Genomic DNA, 22,423 nt, shown 5'->3' with positions numbered 1-22,423 from the left:
TAGTAGCCCTAAATTATATCTTAAAAGACATTTATTTGAAGTTTGTTTAAGAAAAAGAATTGCAACCTAAAAAATTAATTAATTTCTAAAACAATAATAGAATTAAATAGAAATTTTAATAATTTAATATAATTTAAGTGGTGAAATTTAATTATAATTTGTGTTATATAGTCCGTGGCCCATAAAAAGAGAGAAGGGCTTGACTTAGAACTCTATTCAATCTTTTGATCAAATTATAATAAAAATTAAAATTAAAAATAAAAAAAAAATTGAAAAGAAAACAAAGTAGAAGAAGAAGTCTACTCAATCTAGCTAAATTGTGTTGAACGACCCGGAGCTCATAAAGATAGAAAAACAAAGTCTGTAACAATTAAATAATATATTATATTTTATTATTGATTTTGTAAAAACTAAATTGATAAGACGTGGAAATACAGTTTTGTGATTGATTTATCTATAAAATAAAGAACGTTAGGTGATCAGTGTTCATAACTGTTATTTTAATAATTAAATTAAAAAAATAATAAATATAATATTTAAAATTTAAAAATAATTATATAAAATAATAGTGTATATATATTTTTGTAATAAGTCTAATATTTAAATTAATAAATTAAAAAAAATAAATATAATATTTAAAATTTAAAATTAATTATATAATAAAATAACCTATATTTTTTCCATAATTATTCTCTTTCTATATCATAAAAAAAATAAAAATAAAAATAATATTTCTTGATAATTCAACGATAATATGACCGATTCATCAATGAAGAATTTTTAATAGCTAATTGATTGCTAGATATGACTGACTTGTTTATAAGAGATCTTTATTGACTAATTAGTCGGTAATTTCGTAATTATAAATATTAAGAAAATTTATTAAATTTGAGAGGATAAGTCTATTCAATTTGAAATTGATCTAAAAAATTCAGGTCTTATTTTCTCTCGATTTCGAGCACTATACTTGCGCAAATTTTTTTTTTCTATAAATAGAATCGCATATTAATTTATTAAATATTTATCATATACTCTTGTCTTTTGATGACATCTCACTATCAACTCTAAACTACCATATAATACTAATTATTATTTAAATTTAGTTATTTAACTATTTTATCTTAATGTATTTTTATAAAAGGAATATATTAATTATCTACTTGTTGAGTAATAAATTATTAAGATTTATTAACTTTATTTAACGATTTGTTTATGAAATATATTACGTTAATACGTTATTAACTTTAATATAATCTAATATGTTATTAATTTATAAAAATTATTAATTATATAATATCTACTAGATAGTTTATCTAATGAATTTTAATTTAATTTTTTAAATTGAATTTCGAACTCATTAAGAAATTTAGAACCAAAATTTGAATTGCTAATAAGGAATAGTTTTTTTAAATATTTATATTCACATATAAAGTAGATTACTCTGTTAAATACTTTAAATACTTAAATTTATAAAAATTACAATAATTAAATACACATCAACTATATCACTAATTATTTATAAAAAAATTAAAATTTATCACATATATTATTTATTGTATTTTAAATTTTATTGATTATAATATCAATTTTTATAAATTGATTGATTTTTTATTTTATAAAATACAATTAATAAAATTTAAAGATAATCAGCAATAAGTGAAATATTTCAAACTTTTTTACATATTATTGATTTAATTTATCTTTTAAAATAAACTTCTATTAATAAAATTAAAAAAAAAAAAAAAACTTAACATGTTAAGATCAAACTAATCAATAACCAATTGGCTACCTGCACACACCCAAACTAAGCCGCAAAATTTTAAGTGGAAAAATATCTGAAATAAAACCAGAAGACAAAATATCACATAAAAAAAAATATCAGTGAAAACTAACATAAAAATTTCAAGTTATATATTTATTTTTTATTTTAAGTTATAAAAATAAAATATTTTATTGAATTTATTATTAATTAATTCATTTTTATTTCAGTATTTTTTTTATTTAAACTAAATTTATCATTTCACACTTTTTAATAAATATTTTATAATATTATAAGAGATTATTATTAATAAAAATATAATAGTAATAATTATAAATACATATTAAAAAAAATGAAACTGATTAAATTACATAATTTTTTATTCTAAAATATATATTTTTTTTTAATTTCCTCCTAGTCTATCTATTTCTCTAATTTCAACCGCTTTTAGTATTACTAAATAATTATTAAAAATAACAATTTATATTTTTATCTCTAAGGAACTAAAAATAAATACTACTATTAATAATTTAATAAATAAATCAGTTTGTATTAATTATCTAATTAAAGTTTATTTATTTCACATTATATATTATTTAATAATAAGTATTACATCCGCTTCATAATTACGAATTGTGTTAATAAAATTTTATTAATAAATTATCTAGTTAAAGTACGAGTAGCTAAAGTGGATGACGATGAATCCATCTAATAAAAATATCAGTTATAAAGTCTAATAAAAATAAAAATTTACAATCATTCAAAATCAAACCCATAATATATATTTATACATTTAAATTAATAAAATTAATTTTAAAAAATTAAAATAATTTATTTATTTAAAATACCTTTTAAATGGTCATATTTTTATATATTAATATTAAATAATTTAAAAATTTATAAAAAATATATGAAAATTAATAATTAATAGTATTTTAAAAATTTCAAAATAATATATAATTTTAAAAAAATCTCTAAAAATAACGATTATTGTGAGACAGAAATAAAAAAAATATTACTTTCTTATTTAAAATGAAACCTAAATATTTAGAGGCAATATAAGGAATCAGTCTATTGTGTCCTGCTGGCTTGAAGCAATTAGTGGAGGAAATTTCACATGCTAAGATTCATTGGGTGTAAAGACTTTGACATTTGTCTTGCTACCATGAAAATATTTATAGCGGTTGGTATGTATTTAAGCTGTAATTATAAATTAATTTTAATAATTTAAAAATTATTATATTTATTCATGTTATTATAATAAAATTATAATTTTTTTTATAATCTAAAATTATAATTTTATTAAATATAAAATAAATTATTTATTAAAATATATTATTATATATAATAAAAAATTTAAAATTTTTTCACAATAATTTTCAACGGTTACTTCAACAATATGGTAGCAATAATTTGAATTTTATATAAATCTTAAAATGTAATAATATTAATAGTAATTAATTATTTTTATTAAAAAAATAATATAAAGTATTTATCAAACTCCATACACCTGACTTAAAAAAAATATATTAATAGGATATGTGAGAGGAATTATATAAAAGGATTGAGATTTAATTTAAGTATTATAAAAAAAAGAACTCTGTCTTATAATTTTTATTTTTTTATCGTTTTAAAATTATTATTTAATTTTTTTTAAAATTACAGTAATATATAAATGAATTATTATAATATTACTTTATTTTTAAAAAAAATTAATATTTAATAAAATTTAATATATGTAAAAGGGATATAATTAAAAAATATATTTTTAATATTTATAAAAAAAATAAAATAAATAAAAATTATGAGATAAAGAAAGAGTGAGATAGAGGTATAAATATTAAATATTCTTGTGATGGGTATTTGCAGTATTGATTTTTTTTTTTCTTAATTAATTTAATAATAAAAAGTGATGGAGTAGCCCATTGATAGCTCAGTCCATTTGTGCTTGGAATCCTCACTTCTCTTGACTTATGATATTTGTCAATTTGCAATGGCAAATGCTCATTAGACAGACTCAATTGAACTCATTAATTAATTCTTAATAATGACAAACTAACTCTGTATTAATAAACGGAGTGGATTACAAAGACATAACACATTTGACATCATAGCTTTCAGCCTTTATATATTAAATTTTTTTATGTAAAATAGATCAGACTCCAGTTCAAATTTAAAAATTTTTAATTTTGAAAACGACTATAATATTAATGAATTAAAATTTATTAATTCAATTAAAACTCTAATGATAAGAATAAAATTAATTGATTATTAATTAATTTAATTATTAAAATTTAGCCTTTTGGCGATGTTATAAAGTAAAGGGACTTTTTTTAAGAGAAAAATTGTATAGCTTTTTAATTGAAAGAAACAATTGGGTGAATGACAAAAGAAAATAAACATCAAAGCTCGCAAGCATTTGGCATATCAAAAATGGCAAAACAGTGATGCTCCAAGGCAGCTTCCTAGAAAGTTCAGAAGGGAATTCTGGATTTGTTTTTTGTTTGGTTTTTTCCAATCTCGTACAAAACTCATTAAAGCATTTGGCATACTTTTCAAGCTCAGACAATTTTTTTCCCTTTCAAAAGAGCTTCTTTTTAATAAGATATTAAGAGAATGGAGAAATGAATTTCATGCATTGACTTGTCTGAGTTTTTCTTTAAAAGTATATTAGTACTTTTAAAACTTGATAGACAGAAATACATTATTAATCCAACAATTTTTGTGTGAAAGCATGCATCCACAAATAAATTTTCTATTTAGAAATAATTTAGAAAAAATTAAGAGGAAATTTTCTATTGTAAAGCTCCGTTTATTTCAGAAAAAAATATTTTTTAAGAAAATAATTTATATATTTAGATATTTAAAAAATTAATTAATAAAAAAATAACTTATTTTTTAAAAAAATTCGGCTTTTAAAAATCTTACTAGCGAATATTTTTTATGAAAAATATCTTTCAAAAAAAATATTTTTTAAATATAAATTATTTTTCATAAATAAATAAATACTAAAATTGTAAAAAAATTTATAAATTTTAGTTTAATATTTAACTTTTTTTAGTAAATATATATTACGGATTGGGGATACATAATTTTTTCTTAAAAAAAAAAAATCATTAAGACTATGCCTAAAAAATACAACAAGTAGTTACAAGGTCTAAGAGGCTTCTAAATCTTAAGAAACTAGAATTCAAAAAGCAATAAGCCCAAAGTTCAACCAAAAGACTAAAAGTGAAGAAGGATGTGAAGAAGACACTTCCATCCTCGTTGATCTTTTAACTCTTTTGCTCACAGTAAGAGGATGAAAACCCAAATAAAGTAAACAAATTTCCCATCCTTCTAAGCTCTATTAAACTCTATAAACCAAAAAATATCATTAGAATGCAAAGTATGACTACTCTAAGAAAGAAAAGTTTAAATGGTAATATTAAAAGAGAGAAAAAACACTAAAAGAAAATTAAGATCACGAAAGTATAGATTTAAAGGGTAAAAATGAATCAAACGATAAAAGTATAACCATACAAAAAGTAATAGACAAAACTCTTTTGAGCATATATACTCTTTGAGGATCCATGGAGACACAAAAGTCAGGTATTAACCCCAAGAGATATCTATTATTAAACTTAATCCTCTAACCAATTAGAGTTAGGGGTGAGCAGTATTCGGTTCAAATAGAAAAAATCGATCGAACCGAATCGATTTAAAAATTTAGTTCATATATTTCGGTTTGGTTTGGTTTTTAATTTCAGAAATTTCGGTTATTTCGGTTTGGTTTTGATCAGAAAAAAATTAAAAAAACCGAACCGAACCGATTAGTGATAATAATATGTTTTTTCAATAATATAAAGAAATTAAATCATATTAAAATTAAAATATTTCAATTAAATTTTAAAATATTTTAAAATAAAGTGTAAAAAATAAAATCAAAATAAAAATCAAAACCGATCAAATCGAACCGAACCGAATCGAACCGAATCAGATCGGTTCGATTCGATTCGTTTCTAACCAAAATCAATTCGGTTTGATTTTTATAAACACTAAAATTTCAATTTTTGATTTATTCGGTTCGGTTCAATTTTGAATCGAACCGACCAAATGCTCTCCCCTAATTAGAGCCGGTCATTAAAAAAAAACAAAAGAGATAATAGAAAAAGATGAACCTTTCACCGGTGCGGCACTTCCTGCTACAAAAGAGACTCAATAATAATAAAATAAAAATATTAGAAAAACACAAATATGTATATACATCTCCACTCAAAAGTGGCAAAAACTATCCACACACCAAATAAAAAAGAGTGTTTTCAAATAAAAGAGAGTGTTTCGTACAAGAAAGAAATTTTTACGAGCAAAGACTTTCTCTTAAAATAAAAAAGAATTATTTCTCTAAAAAAAAAAATTAAAGAGAAAAAATCGTTTTGGAATATATAGACTCAAGCTTAAATAAACATAGAAGTAATGTCTTTGACTAATAGACCAAACTATATTAACTGTATTTTTTTAAATTTAAGTAGTGAAATATTTTAATAAATATATATACATACATTGAATAAATATTTTAAAATATATTATAAATGACAATTTTTCTTAAAAATGAAATTCATGGAATAAAAGTTGTTACCGAAATGCAAATTGAAGTTGGAAATTTGGAAAGGTTTGTTGATCTGATCTGGTAATTTTTGTTTGGATTGGTCACCGAAGTAGAACGTGAGCTTCCCGCTCAACGGTTGCAGACTTTTGGGACTATTTTGTCCTCTTGATGCCTAGGTCTGCTACCTGTCATCTGACAAACTTGTCAGGGCCTATTTGTCTTTTTGGCTTTTAGCATTTCCTTTCTCTCCTGCACGATGCTTCCCTAGGAGCCATCTATGCGGAAATGGACATACGTGCAATTCAGTCTATACTTGATAAATTAAATAAAATAATTTTTTAAAAAATATTCAATAAAAACGTTTTTACTTTTTTATAATAATTATAAAAATTAATTACATATATTATTAATTATATTTTAAAATTTTAAATTAATTAATTTTTTTAATTTAAATCAAATAATACTCTTACTATTATTTAATGTAATTTTTATATTTACAATTATTAGATATTAATTACTTTTTTTTTAGATGGAGAGCAGCTCTTTAAGGATGCATAATATAAGACCCTTTAATACATCACAAAAATTATTAAAATAATAACAATTTACAAATAAATTACATGTATATCTAAATTGCAAGAAAGTTACAATGCAAGAGAAATTAAATTTGTTTTCTAAATTCGACAATAGATTAAAAGCAATTAGCGACAGAATTCTGAAATCGAATAAAATTTTATTGCTAATCTCCTTATAAAAAGTTGGAGATAAATTTAAAAGCAGATTAAAAAGAGCAGAAATTTATATTCACAGATTTAATCTGATGATAAATACATTTTAGTAAATATGAGAAATTTTATATTTTATTTTCTTAATTTTATTTAAAAAAAAATTGAATTTGAATACTAAAGATTGGATTAAAAAGATATTTCAAACTATGATTCTAATTAAAATTGTTTGATAATTTATTTTATAATGATATAAATACTTTAAATATTTTTCTAACATAATTATTGAACCTGAATTATAAAAAATATTATAAGATACTTTTTGAATTACAATTGGAAAACATAATTTTTATTATAAAAGAAAACAGTAGAATATATATATATATTTTTTCAAAAATTTTAGTTAAATGTTACAAAACTGAAAAAATATTTTCCAATTTTCAACTTGGAAACTGGCTCATGTGAAATATAAAAATTCAATTTTATAATTGCTTCAAAATAAAAATATATTTTCCAATTTTTTAAGAAATTTTTTTAAAAAATTGCTCCAGTTTTCTATAAATGAAAAGACGCTCTTTTTTCATTATCTTTTCTCTCATTTTAGTCTTTCTTATATTTATTTTCATTCCTTCACTCTCATTTTTATTTATTTTCCTTTCTACAATTTATATCTCTTTTTTTTTTTTTTTTCTCTCATCTATCTTTTTCCTTTTTTCTTCCTTTCGTCTTTCATTTCATTTCTCTTTTATCTTTCTTTTTTTTTATAACTATTTCTTCAAATTTAATTTTAGTACTCTTTATAATTTAAGAAAATTTATTTTTATTGGTATCTTGTTTTTAATATTTTTATATTGATATTTGTTTTAATTTACTTTTATATTAATAATATATTTTTAGTATTTTTATTGTGATATAGTGATGATTTTTTATTACCAATTTATTTGTAATGTTATTATTTGTATTTTTAATAATATTTCTTTATAGCAATTTATTTTTAATTATTATTTATTTTTTATTTTTAAATGATTTAAGATAAATAATTTATAAATAATTTTTATTTTTAATGCCTTAGATTAATAGAAACCGAAAGCATCTATTTCTAAACATGATTTTTGTAAAACAAAAATTTCAATTAGAAACTCTTTTCTTAGATAAGATTCTGTTTGTTTATAAAAAATAATTTGTATTTAAAAAATTTATTTGATATGTTATTGTATTTTTAATAGTAGAAATAAACAGTACTGAATTAAAAAAAATATTCCAATAAATTTTTAAAAATTATTAATAATGATAATATATAAAGATTAAATAATAATTTTTTAATAAATAATATAGTATTAATAAATAAATATTTTAATTTTTAATTTTTTTATTAAAATTAAATTAAATCAAAATAAATACATTTTTTAAAAAATTAGAATACATATAAAAAATTAAATTAAAAATTTAAATTAATTCAGTTTGATACGGTAGACTCTCCGAGAAGTAAACTTGCACCAAAAAAAACTGGATGATGGGTCTTGGTACTGTGGGCTTAAGGCCCAAATCCTTTGAAGCCCAGCTCCAGCCAGATGTTGCTACTTTTTCCTGTCAAAAAGAAGCTCGTGTCTACCCTCCCCTCTCTCCTTGTGTCTCTCTCGCGAGGAATTATTTTTAACGTTCTCGACCATCATTGGGGATCTTAAATTCTAATAAAAGAATTTAGTTCAGCTAAAGCCCTAATCATCCACAATTCTGAATTTTGTTTAATTTCTATCAGATTTTTTTCTAGGTATTCTGCCGCTGTTAAAGCTCAGCTAGCAAAGATGGATTTGGCTTCTCGCTACAAGGTGATCATCTCTCTAACATTCAATCTCAATCTCGTTTTGATTCCCAGTGGTAAATGATCGATGCAAATTATATTTTATGGTTTATGTTACTTTTTTTCTTATTCTTTCTGGAATTCGATTTCTTTTGATGGTGTATGATCCTGTTTTTTCTTTTTCTTCTTGTTGCACTATAATCGCAATGCACGTTCTAGAGTTGATCAATTTATGATCATTTGGACTTTTTTAGCATGATTGTAGTTCATAGTTTTCACAATTATATCTGTGTGACCAAGTAACAAATTATTGGTGACAGGGAGTCGTTGGGCTTGTTTTTGGCAACGAGAATTCTGCTTCCAACGAAGATAGGTAAATTGCTGTTGTATTTTACTTTTTATCATTTTTGAGGTTAAAGAATTCGTCCCTGCAGCTACAACAATACATGTTTATGGTAGTTAGGATTGAGAAATGTAGTCCATATATGGTGTTGTGATCACAATGGACAATGAATTTTCTTTGAAATTATTCCCTTGTCACAAAGAGCAAATGAAAGTCAGAACTTAAATGGAATGATGCAGCCAGTGGCTTATAAAATGGTTGTATTATTTAATATTATTTTTAATTGCATGCTAAGGTTCTGGCAATGAATTTCTTCTGAATTTATCATTTTTATGAGACTTTTAATGGAAACTATTTTAATATACAAATTATTTATAACACCTAAAATAAATTAATAATTATATTGCTTCAACTCGACTTAGTATCAATCAACAATTAGTTGGAGTTGACTATGTGGACCTACTTACTGTTTTTTTCTTTAGATAAAAAAAAAATCAATGTTCCTCAAAATGCCATATGAATGTTTGGGCATTAGAATTAGCTTTGGCATGACTGGTGTACATATATGTGTATCATACTCCATCAGTTAGTTGTTTGCAGCTTAATTATCTGATAAAGGAAACTCCCCTGGTGGACTTGGAGAACCTATGGCTTCTTTACTTGCAGAAAACAATTTTCTGTCTTTTTATCTTTAAAAAAAAAAAAAACTCCAATTTTCCTTTTCCATAGAAAATAAGAAAAAATGTGGAAAATAAATTCACCTCTTAACAATGGAACAGTTCTATTATTCAATTTTTTTAAAAAGAATGTTCATATCTGTCATAATTAAAAAAATAAATCATATTAGTTACTTTTAAAATTTTTAATGTATTATTCATGTTTTTATGATAATAAAATTTATTTTTTCATATATTTAAATAAATATTTTGTTAATAATTATTTGGCTCTAATTATGAAAAGTTATGTTATAATTTTGGTTATAGAAGTATCAATGTTTTTCAATTGGAAAACAAACTTTTGTTATAAAGGAAAATAGTGGAAATTATGGAAAACTATTTTTTAAGTTCTCCATTTGGGAAAATTGGTGTAAGTGAACACGAAATTTTGTTTTCCAGTTTTTTCAGAAAACTCTTCTGGAAAACTACACCAGCTCTCCACGAGTGAACAGACTCTAACTGCCAATTTTAGATTTCATTTCAATGTCTTCAATTTATTTTCTCTTCCAAGCGCACATGCAGAGATACAGTAGGTGGTCACATATTATAATCCAGGAAACTGTTGGTGGAAAATTAATCTGTATACTGCAGTTTATGCATGCAGCTGCCGGTGCAGGCAAACTTAACCCTTCAAAATCTTTTCTGCTTGATATATATTAGAAGATATATGTCTGCTCTCTTCATTGGTCTTCTCCATGGCTGCCCTTTTACTGTTTCATGTTAGTTTTTAATGAATTTTTATAGGAGCTTATGTTCTTTGTTGGTATAAATTACTTGATTGTTCACAAGGCTTGTATTAATTTCCATTTTGGTCAACGGAATTTTGCATTTATTTATTATATTCATCTGTCAATTATTTTAATAGCACTAATCTTCTTGTTGGCTTGTACGAACAGCTATGTTGAACGGTTGCTCGACAGGATAAGCAATGGTGTTCTAGCAGAGGACAGGAGGACGGCCATGGCTGAGCTTCAGTCTGTTGTGGCAGAAAGTCATGCTGCGAAGATGGCATTTGGTGTTATGGGTATGTGCTTCTTTTCTAATTATGTAAACTAAGTTTAGTTTGCCTGATTCCTGAAATTTATTGCTAAGCTTATTTCCTTTTTGCAGGATTTCCGGTACTTATGGGTGTCTTAAAGGAAGAAAGAGAGGATGTTGAAATGGTTTCCAATCTTTTATTCTCTCTTTTGTTTTAAATTTTTTCCCCTTCATTGTCCTCTTAAGTGTACAGAATCATCAAATTGTAAATTGTTTGGGCCTCAGTCTTGTAAATCCTAATGATCTCTCTTTCCCTTTTATCTTCCTCTCTGAATATCTTCTGCATATAAGGTCACTCGTTTTGGCTTCTCTATTGATATTTGTCAACCCCCCCCCCCCCCCCCCCCCAACAAAAAAAGTCATTATAATGTTAATTTTTAAAAATTTCTAATTTTTTATTTTAGAATTAATTATAGAGTTTCTTAGTTTTTTTTTTTATTGCATATATCAAAGATATTTCTATTCCTTCTTCAAATAAGTATACCACTGCTGGCTTTTATGAAAAAGGCCAAAGCTCCTTATCGGATTTGAACTGATGACTTACACCTTACCATGATGTTACTCTACCATTGAGTTAAAAAGGCCACTTTGATTCAATTCCTGAATCATCTGCTATGTGGATGAGACTGATCTATGGAAAATTACTATAAAATAAATGGATATATTGCAAATAAATTATCTAGCCAACTTTATTATTTGCTGAAAAGGATTGTACATGCTGCAGATTCGAGGTGTCCTAGAAACTCTTGTGAGCGCTCTAACACCTAGTGATCATGCAAAAGGGCCAGGGAATGAGGTCCAACCAGCTTTAATGAATACTGATTTGCTTGCTCGAGAGGCAGAAAATATTTCCCTTCTCCTAAGCTTGTTGGTGAGATTTCTCCCTCCATATTTGAAGCACCTATATTTAACTTGGACTTTTGTGCATCTATCTAGAGAACGTGTTTAGTAATTGTTTCATTTTAACGATTTACAGTCAGAAGAGGATTTCTATGTACGATATTATACTCTTCAAATTTTGACTGTGCTTCTCACAAATTCTCCAAACAGGTATGAAGTTACTAGCAATAGTTTCCTTTAACAATATATCCATTTCATTTCCCTAGTTTTTCTGGCAAGAAAATTTTGAGTTCCTTTTCAGGTTGCAGGAAGCCATTCTAACCATTCCCCGTGGTATAACTCGGCTCATGGACATGCTTATGGATCGGGAGGTATGAAAACTTTTCATTGAATGCAAATTTCTTAATTGAAATCTTGTAGGATTTCTTCATGGAGATAGAGTACAACCTCTGAGTTTTTGCACTTAAAATCACCATTCAGTCTTATGCTTTTGCACAGTTCCACTCATGAATATTTTATCATTGAAAGTGTCAAGTTTTTGTCTTATGAAATCCTAAATAGGAAATATCAAATTAACAGTTAGAGTTTGGTGTCATTAACTCATTTGATAAATCATTGTTCTGTTGTAGTAAACTGTCGTGTTTTACTTTGTAGGTTATACGAAATGAGGCCCTATTGCTTCTCACTTACCTGACTAGAGAAGCTGAGGTGAGAATTTTTTTTTCCTTACCATCTTTTTATCTTTGTTTTTTCCCCTCTTTCCTTTCTTCTGCATTGAGCCTGCATGAATAAATTCCTACTAATTACTAACTGGATTAGTTGATAATCTTAGGAGATTCAAAAAATTGTGGTCTTTGAGGGCGCATTCGAGAAGATTTTTAGCATCATCAAAGAGGAAGGTGGTTCAGACGGTGGCGTTGTTGTGCAGGTTATTCTCTTCCACTCAATTTTACAATGCAGATGTATGAACCTTTTCAGCTTGTTTGTTGCTTGATCACTTCTCCTGACAACTATGCTTCTCCACGACTCTTGTTCTTCTTGAAGATTTTTGCTGAAATATAAAATTCCAATGCATACTTTTTCTAGTGGAATCCTATTCCCAGGTTCAAAATTCATCAAATACTGGCGCAAGTGATTACTATGGCAGCTGTTTATATTTAAAAGTTTGTGACCAATGCTTTGAATCCTGGGGCCAGCTGGTCATTGTGTCATCTGTCAGAACTATGATATGCCTTGATTCCTGTATCTGTCAACTGATTTGGTCTAGAAATGGACCGAAGAGAATTTCCATTTACATAGAGCATATTGAATTTTATTGCAAATTTACAAATTCGGCTTTAGAAAATGATGACTAACATTTTGAGAATGTGTACTAACATTTTGAGAATGCATATTGTACTGGCATATTTTGTTTAACGGGTTACATAAATTGAACAGGTGTACCCCATCTATTTTTTTTCCATGTCCCTAACAAGCTTCATTGGGGGAATATTTTCAGAATATCTTTTGCTACAATTTGGCCCAAATATTTTATTGTTACTACTTTCTTTCCTCCTTAGATGCAGTAGAAGTGAAACTTTCTTTGGATTGTCCATTTCTGAAAGCGCCTTTTGTTGTCAGCCCTCAAGTTAAATTCAATTTGTCTTTTGCCGTGGTAGAGGATTTGTAAACTCATTGCTGAAATACCTTTATGTTCGTTGCTACCCAGGACTGCCTTGAATTGTTGAACAATCTTCTCCGTAACAATGCTTCTAATCAGGTATATGCATGCCTTCTTAATTGTTTATGCATGCATTCTTTTCCTTCTGCTAATGGAACTCTTTGGTTTAGATACTACTGAGGGAGACAGTAGGCTTTGATGCCTTAATATCAATTTTGAAGCTACGAGGAAGTGCTTACAGTTTTACCCAGCAGAAGGTTAGATACTCCAATGTTCATAATTTTGAATTGTTCCATTAATTTAACATTTTGATTTGCTATAGAAATTTGAGCTTGCTATCAAAAAAGTCTTTCTGATGTATTTTTGTTTCTATAACAAAAAAATGCCAGTAGACAATCAATCTACTCAGTGCATTGGAAACGATTAATTTGTTAATGGTGGGGGGCGCAGAGCCTGGAAAAGACACAAACAAGCTGACCAATAAAACAGTCCTGGTTCAGGTTTGTTACAACATGATATCTGCTTTATTTAGAACCTAGGGGTGGGGATATAATAGTGATTTTTAATCCTAAAGTATGTTGGATTGTCTTGTAGAAAAAGGTTTTGGATTATCTTCTAATGCTGGGTGTTGAAAGCCAATGGGCTCCCATTGATGTACGATGCGGGGTAAGACATCTTTCTTGAACCATCTTATTTATTTTTGCCAGTGGTTGGCAACAGCAATTATAACCATCTAAAGAAGACTTGAAGAGTCTTTAAACTTGGAGAATGTCAATGTTCAGATTTTTCACATCCTATGGTTTATGGGAATAGACTCTCAAAGTTCATCAATAACTTGATCAGTCTTATTCTTGAAGCTTTGTCTATATTTCTTTGAGTTCTTTTGGGGGATTAAATTAAGATGCCATTTTCATGATTAATTGTTAACCTATATTCATTCAGATTAATTTCTTTTGTAGGCGTTGCGGTGTATTGGTAATTTGATTGCTGGACATCCCAAAAATCTTGATGCTCTTGCAACCAAATTTCTGGGTGAGGAGCCGCAAGTGGAGCCTGCTCTGAATTCCATTCTTCGAATCATTTTGCGGACATCCAGTGTGCAAGAGTTCATGGCAGCTGACCATGTTTTTAAGAGTTTTTGTCAGGTTAATTCATGTATTTGCTATCTAAACTCAGTTTCTATGCTGGTATAATTTTGAATGTGTTAACCCCAGAGTTTTCAAACCGAGATTCGATTAGGGAATCAAAAAACTTCATTTCGTGAATGGAGAATCGAATCATTTCATAGGATTCAATAAACATTCTCAAAATTAATTAAAAATGATATATGTAATAAAGTAAGTTAAAAAAAGGAAAATCACAATAACATGTAAGTTAAAAAAAGGAAAATCACAATAACATGTTTTGATAAATATAAAATTATCATTCAGCTAATTAGAAGTGTGATTTATAATAGAATAATAAACTCTTATCATGTTGTATAGTCTTATTTTTAAATTATGAATTGTTGAATTGTAGATAATGATATCATTGTGTATGTTCTGAAGCTCATTAAAATTTCATCAAATAATTAAATAATAAAAGGATAATGGGTTAAATTTAAAGGTTGTAATATATTAATATAAAATGCATATTTTGATAACTATAATTAGAGAAGCAACTTAAGAAAAGAAAAAGAAAGATGAGGGAGGGGGAAAAGAATGGCGGGTTGAAGAAATATAGCTAAAAGAAGGTTTTATGTGCACCTTTTTATTAGTAAAAATGAAGATCTTAAACTTTCAAGCACAGGGTCTAATAGTCCTCCGGAAAAAGAATTGACCAAATCGGTCAATACATATCAGTTAACCCAATTCACTATTAGTGAAGATTCAGGTACATTTGAGATTCACCCGTTATTTGAATCACTAAGATGGGGAATCAAATTGTACGGTTCATGGATTAGTGAAAATGTGCAAAAGCTATATTTGCTTGATTTCAGTCAAAGAGTCGCTTGATTCTACTAAACCCATCAGTCTCTGAATGAGTAAAACCTGAAATAGGCTAGTATCCCTTTGTTTCACGTATTTCATTTGTGGTGATCAACTACTTCAAAAATCTAATATTGGACATGTTCATATCTGTTCAGAGAAATTCTGATGGTCAAGCGATGTTGGCATCCACATTAATTCCTCAACCGCATTCAATGACTCATGCTCCTATAGAGGAGGATGTGAACATGTCATTTGGAAGGTTTGTATGTTTCAAGTGAATTTAATGAGTGAATTTTTTCAATAGTTTTTTATGTACTAGTTTATTTTCTACTTGTTCACATGCCAAGTTTTATTGCGTAAATTGAATTTTTTATGTGATATGACAGCATGCTGTTACACGGTCTTACTTTGAGTGAAAGTGATGGGGACCTTGAGGTACTGTTTTTGTATTTCAGATTAGTATTTGGATTTGAGAAAAGAAAAAGACTGAAATAGTTGGGCTTTCTCATAAAAAAATTGCCATGACTTGTAAATGTTAACATTTACTGAATAGAACCTGAGATTATTTATTTCTTTGTGTTTCACACGTGAACAATATGACTATATTTGAAGTGCAGACCTGTTGCAGGGCCGCTAGTGTTCTTTCTCATGTACTTGAGGACAATATCCAGTGCAAGGAAAGGGTACGCCATCTCATTTGTCTCTGTTCTGATTGTAGATGAATTAGGATGATTAGTTTCTAAAATTGTTGGGAAACAAATACTATGGATTAGGTTGTACTATCTTTTAAATTTCATCTTTCATAGTCTTGTTATATGTTTCAATATATTTTATTTGAAACAAATATTTGAACTTGTTACAACTGGTACTGCTTTGCTTCTTTCTGCATGCCATTTATCTATTTTACTATTTACCATCTTCAATATCTATGAAAGTTATATATATATATATTCTTTGCCATGTTATATGGATGCATAGTTTGCATTGCTCAAGTATGTCGTACAGATCCCTGAAACATTTATATTCTGTTTGTGATAACGGGTATAAGAGATGGTCATATGACATTTAAATGCTTGCAAGAGCTTTTCATTTCTTTCGGTGACTATTTATGCATGCAATCACCATCCACCGGGTAATTGCATTTGTAACAAGATTTGAATATAAACCAGCTATAATTGTTTATAGGCATGTGACAGGTAATTGTATGTTGACAATCAGTTTATCTATAAATGCTGTTTGTCAATATAAATGCCACAGGGTAACTTCCTTTTGTTCCAGTATTGAATTTTTTTAATTACCACTAAAAATGATGAAGAATTAGAGCACCTGATTTTTCTCTAGGAAAAATCTCACATCATTTTCAAGATTATCTAATACTAGGAAAATGTTTGCAGGTTCTACGAATTGAACTTGAATCACCTATGCCATCCCTAGGAGCTGCAGAGCCACTAATGCACCGCATGGTGAAGTACTTGGCTCTTGCTTCCAGCATGAAAAACAAAGATGGAAAGTCAAGATCAACGAGGAAAGTATATGTTCAACCAATTATTTTGAAATTGCTGGTCACTTGGATGGTTGACTGCTCCTCTGCAGTTCAGTGCTTCCTGGATTCACGTCCCCACCTAACCTATCTTCTTGAGTTGGTGTCAAATCCATCTGCAACTGTTTGCATAAGGGGCTTGGCAGCAGTTCTATTGGGAGAGTGTGTTATTTACAACAAATCAAGTGAAAGGGGAAAAGATGCGTTTACTGTAGTTGACGCCATAAGTAAGAAAGTTGGGCTCTCATCATATTTTCTTAAGTTTGATGAAATGATGCAAACCTTCATTTTCTCTTCTGAAAAGCAAGTAGAGCCTCATAAACGTTTGATGAGATCTGCTGCAGCTAGCATGGCAGATATTGACGATGTTGATGAGCAGGATTCCTCTGATCAAAAGGAGGATCATCCTATTCTATCGTCAATATTTGACAGCTCTTTTGTCAACTTTGTTAAGAGGGTGGAGAAAGACATCAGAGAAACTATTGCAGATATATACAGTCATCCAAAAAGTGAGGTGGCAGTTGTGCCCGCTGAAATGGATCAAAAGAATGGAGAAAGTGATAAAGACTATATCAAGCGGCTGAAATCATTTTTGGAGAAGCAATGCTCTGAAATACAGGTGCTTTTTGTATCTACTAGTTGTGTGCTAAACTATTTGTAATTACTTTTGCGCTTTCAAGCTTGATAGTATACCTTGTCTAGTTCTCAGTATTCCATTTTCGAAGTAAAAATAGGAACATGTCATTAGTTACAAGACCTTCATATTCCTGTAGTGGGTAGTGGCCCAACATGAAAACTTTAAGAAATGTTAATTGACAAGAGATAATCCAGGCCTCTTACATCTTTTTGATGAAATTGTTCACGGGAGATTCCTCATTCAAAATCATGGTTGTATAATAATCAAGCATTAAACAAATAAAGCCTGCAAAAAACCCAGAAAGAAAAAGTGCTGAGTCCCCACTCCGCACTGTGTTTATGTTGGTTTATTGAATTGGACATGTGCTTACATGGGTCACAACCTGTTTTGCAGAACAAAACAGAATGTCTTTTTGTTCCTTGGTTGTTTATTATTCTCTATTTTATCAATATATTTCATATGCAATGCATTTTGTTCCTGGGTTGTTTATGATTCTATATTTTATCAATATATTTCATATGCAATTTTAGAGTTGGCTTTTATTGGAACTGTCACCTGAATCATAGTTTGCTACCAGCTCTGTGCTGGTCATCTTAGATGTTATGTCATTTAACCTTTTGTTCTAGTGTGCCTTAAGACAGGCTAGCTATTACAACCTTTGCCTGAAGAATTTTAAGCTGCAAATATATTGATTTTGATGGTTTGGATTTCTCTCAGAATCTTCTAGGCAGGAATGCAACTTTGGCAGAGGAACTGGCCAAGACAGGTGGCTCTTCCCAAAATGAACAAAAGGCAAGTGGAGGCTCAGAGAGAGTCCAAGCAGAGACACTCAGAAGAGATCTTCAGGAAGCTTCTCAAAGGATAGAGATGCTCAAAGCAGAAAAGGCCAAAATTGAATCTGAGGCATCCATGTATCAGAATTTAGCTGGGAAGATGGAGTCCGACCTAAAGAGTCTGGCTGATGCTTACAACAGCCTTGAACAGGCCAACTTCCATCTAGAAAAGGAGGTGAAAGCTTTGAAGAAGGGTGGAGTATCGGCAGTTCCAGATATTGAAGCAATAAAAGAAGAAGCTAGGGAAGAAGCGCAGAAAGAGAGTGAAGCAGAACTGAATGATTTGCTAGTGTGCCTTGGGCAAGAACAGAACAAGGTGGAAAAGCTGAGTGCAAGGCTATTGGAGCTAGGGGAGGATGTAGATAAACTGCTTGAGGGTATCGGAGATGACATGGGACTACCTGAAGATGACGAGGAGGATGAAGACTGATGAAGCACTTATTCATAATGGTTTGAAGTCTTCTCTTCTATTGACACTGGCTTTGTACATTTCTGGGTGAATTGTACAGGTTACTGAGTTATTCTATTGTCATAATTGGAACTGTAAATCTACTTGTCTTTTGTGATAATTTGAACTGTGAATTTAACGGTTCTTGTGCAATTGGATTTAATTTATGCTTTGATTAAGAATTCTCCCTTTTACAAAGGTTTGCACTGCTGGAGTTTGAGACTAAGACGTGCAAAAAATATAGGCAGATAATCACTCGGTCACACTTGGTCTATAAGGTTATTGGAATTTTGTTGGTGGAATCCAGGACCCAAAGTTAAGGTAAATTGATTCCCGTTGTTTGAAGCAAAGCAATCGCTTCTCACCATTTCACTTGTTCCTGCTGGAATTAGGTCATTCTTTGGACCTTTTGAGGTATTTACTTACTCGCCAATAGGTAACTGAGGCTTACGACTTAGAAACAGCTAGCAGTTCAGACTAATACTCGACCCATACCCAAACGTGACTGAGGAAACTACCGTTATCATTCTAGACTGAAAAATAAATCATCAAAGGAATAGCACTGTGTAGTCAAAACAGAAGCTGCCCATAGTGAGACCTCAGTTTCACAATTGTAAGGGTAGTGTCAATATGCTCACGAGAAGCGAGAACAAACAACCATCCTTCTACCTTTTATATGCCTAGTAGAAAATATAGTAGCATAGCCTCTTCATAATCCTCCTCTCCCAACTATGCAATGTAACCATCTTTCATAGATCTTCTCTACACCCCTGTAAACTGCTGCGAAAAGTGAAGAAAAGATAACAATGTAACGGATAGACAAGTTCAAGCTAAAGAATAATTCTTGGAGTTCCTCTAAAACACATTTCTCACTGTCCTCAGTCAGCTTCCCCTTTCTCAACCTATGTTTAGCCCAATTGCATAACTTCTTTAAAAAAAATGAGAAAATATAAGAACTTTGAACCTTCATTCAAAAAAGGAAATCTACAACAGAACAGATTACAATTAAATCTTCTACAAGCATTCACATCACTATTCAGCTACATAAGAATTAAACTATTGCAAGACACGACTTTACATGTTTCCTTCGAGAGATGAGATGATAATTATTCCTAACAAGCTTACTCATCACAAAGTGATGCCATAAGCTTACGAGGTGAAGACCAAATTGGGAGATCGATAAATGATTGTGCTAACAACTCCTGTTGAGCATTGCACATTGCTTCTGCTATATCACATAAGTATGACATATCATTGATTGCTGCTTCTTGTTCCTCTGCCTGCATTGAGAATCATAGAATCAAAATAGAATTCAAAACTATACTTTCAACCAAAGCGCCATGTTGTGTATGATTTACAATTCCGCAAGGCCAAAAGAAACTTATATATTAAAGTCAAGGCAAAAGTCAAGGCAAAGTGATTGCAATTCAATTTCTGAAAAAACAATGAAATTCAGAATGATCACTTTATTCTTACTGAAAAAGCATCAATTTTTATCAATAGCATTTCTAGTAGCACATGTATGTTCTCAAACTTCTAAGGAACTTTCAACTTCCAGATCTAAAGTCCCAAACTTTTACAAGCCCAATGTCTTGCTGAATGAACCAACGATAAGCATATACACAATAAATTCACAAGAAGCGACACCCTCCCACAAAAACCCAATCTTTTAAGTCCATAATACGTGATTGCTTCACAATCAACTCCACGTTAAAAATCCAACTAAAGCAAGCAGAATTGAAACAGAATCTAAAAATAAGTGAAAGCTTCGTTCAAGTATTCCGGTTTGTCATGTTAGGCACTAACAGTTCAGCACATCTTTTTTTCAAGTAATAATGAAACATCAAAGCACAAATATCTAAAACTAAACATTTCAGAACAGTTTGTCAAAATTTGCAATAAACCCAAATTACCTGAGAAAGGAGTTTATCAATTAGTGACGTAGAAGGTCCCTCCATGGTCGTCGAAGGCGATTCCAAAGAAGACGACGTCGTTTCTCGCACTTCTTGCTGACGTGTTTGCAATTCAAGCTGTTGATTCGCTTTCTCTTCCATTGCACGCAAGGTGCTCGACAAAAGTTCCCACAGGTCGATCTCTTTTTGGTACTGACTTTTTAATTTCAAAAGGATCTTTCTCTTCCGTTGTCTCCGATGCCTCTCCTCGACAATGGGGTCCGAGTGAGAAGGTTGAGCTGCGTCAGGTGGGTCTAGAAGGCGACGGCGCTTGAGGATCTTGTAGGTGAAGCCGTCATCGTCATGGCGGAGCTCCCAGTCCTCCCCCTCCTCAGCTCCAGAAACCATGGGCACAGAGTCCATAAGCTTGGAGCGCGAAAGTTTGAAGTGAAGAGAGAGAGACCCTCCAAATTTTGAAAAATGCACAAACTGAAATTTTCAAATATTTTGGAGACGAAAGGGAAAGGAGCCAACGAAGCTAGCATCGACTGGGCGTGTGGCTATATTTTATACTTTAAAAAATTATTATTTAATCCATATAATTTAGTAAAATTAATTACATAGCCCCTCTAATTTTTGAAAAGTATCACTTCTATCCCGCGATAACCGTAATTTTAGAGAATTTTATTTTTCATATATATGCTCTTATTAAATATTAATGTGTAAAAAAGACATGATCATTTAATGGTATTTTATACAAATTATAATTTTTTAAAAAATTATACCTGATTTGAGCTTATAAAAAAAATATATATATATATTGTGTGGGATTTTCGAAAAATACTAAATTCACAATATACTTTCAGATTATTTATCAAAAGTAGCTATTTAATTTTTTTTTATTTTTAAAAAACCTTTTTAGAGCATTAATTATTTAGATTTTATTATTAATGATAAATAATAATTAAATTTTAAAATTACACCTATTAAATAATTATATTTTAAAATTATATATACTAATTAAACACAAATATTATCATCATTACGTATATATTATTGTCTTAAATAGACAAAAAGATCAATTAATTAATTATTTAAAAGAGTAGGAAAAAAAACTCTATGGAGTATATTTAAAAAATAAAAGGATTAAATAATCATTACATGTATTAATGATTATTAATTACGTGGTGGAGTCCTATTTTAGAATGATCGCTGCACTGGCAGCCAAATCAAAGAATTCTAAAGAATGTAGTGTATTTATATATAAAAAATTATTATTTAATTTTTATATTATTAATTAATTTTTTAATTTTAAAAAATATATTAAAATATTTTAAAAAATTTATTAATTAACCTATCCATTAATTTTAAAAATATATTAATTTATTAATATATCTCTTAAATTTGTAAAAAATATTTATTAAGTTAATGTTTTTGCTAAAAATATTTTAAATTTTTTTATATATTTAATGGTTAAAATTAAATAGAGAAATTAATTTATAAATTTTTTAAAATATTATTTTTAAAATATTTTTTAAAATTAAAAAACTAATTCACGGTTTTTTTTCGTATTTTAAAGTTTAAATAGTAAATTTTCCATTTATACATTGAAGAAGTGTTGGTGACTTTCAAA

At 28.5% G+C, this 22,423-nt stretch overlaps 2 protein-coding genes across 2 annotated transcripts; one reads left to right on the top strand and one right to left on the bottom strand.

Annotated features, from left to right (window-relative positions):
• Nucleotides 1-8,691: 8,691 nt before the first annotated feature.
• Nucleotides 8,692-19,051, top strand: LOC110605177 (golgin candidate 6). The gene is made up of 19 exons (XM_021743544.2): nt 8,692-8,901; nt 9,194-9,246; nt 10,829-10,956; nt 11,043-11,095; nt 11,695-11,841; nt 11,947-12,020; nt 12,112-12,181; nt 12,465-12,518; nt 12,643-12,738; nt 13,519-13,569; nt 13,641-13,727; nt 13,863-13,970; nt 14,065-14,136; nt 14,430-14,615; nt 15,596-15,699; nt 15,827-15,875; nt 16,058-16,123; nt 16,835-17,599; nt 18,335-19,051. The coding sequence occupies exons 1-19, from the start codon at nt 8,878-8,880 to the stop codon at nt 18,878-18,880; spliced, it is 2,733 nt and encodes a 910-aa protein (XP_021599236.1). The 5' UTR covers nt 8,692-8,877; the 3' UTR covers nt 18,881-19,051.
• A 795-nt stretch (nt 19,052-19,846) lies between these two features.
• Nucleotides 19,847-21,328, bottom strand: LOC110604717. The gene is made up of 2 exons (XM_021742997.2): nt 20,812-21,328; nt 19,847-20,178 (listed from the first exon to the last, which is right to left on the bottom strand). The coding sequence occupies exons 1-2, from the start codon at nt 21,211-21,213 to the stop codon at nt 20,020-20,022; spliced, it is 561 nt and encodes a 186-aa protein (XP_021598689.1). The 5' UTR covers nt 21,214-21,328; the 3' UTR covers nt 19,847-20,019.
• Nucleotides 21,329-22,423: the final 1,095 nt, after the last annotated feature.

Source organism: Manihot esculenta, chromosome 17 (assembly GCF_001659605.2).
Source record: "Manihot esculenta cultivar AM560-2 chromosome 17, M.esculenta_v8, whole genome shotgun sequence".
NCBI classification, from domain to species: domain Eukaryota; kingdom Viridiplantae; phylum Streptophyta; class Magnoliopsida; order Malpighiales; family Euphorbiaceae; genus Manihot; species Manihot esculenta.
The sequence above is the reverse complement of the archived record's forward strand: the minus strand, read 5'-3'. Positions and strand labels throughout refer to the sequence as shown.

Excerpts from the sequence above, each read along its gene's own strand:
- LOC110605177 (XM_021743544.2), top strand. The coding sequence starts at position 8,878 with ATGGATTTGGCTTCTCGCTACAAG. Across the intron at positions 11,842-11,946 it reads CCCTTCTCCTAAGCTTGTTG|TCAGAAGAGGATTTCTATGT; the intron begins GTGAGATTTCTC and ends AACGATTTACAG. Across the intron at positions 12,739-13,518 it reads ACGGTGGCGTTGTTGTGCAG|GACTGCCTTGAATTGTTGAA; the intron begins GTTATTCTCTTC and ends GTTGCTACCCAG.
- LOC110604717 (XM_021742997.2), bottom strand. The coding sequence starts at position 21,213 with ATGGACTCTGTGCCCATGGTTTCTGGAGCTGAGGAGGGGGAGGACTGG. Across the intron at positions 20,179-20,811 it reads TTGATAAACTCCTTTCTCAG|GCAGAGGAACAAGAAGCAGC; the intron begins GTAATTTGGGTT and ends TTCTCAATGCAG.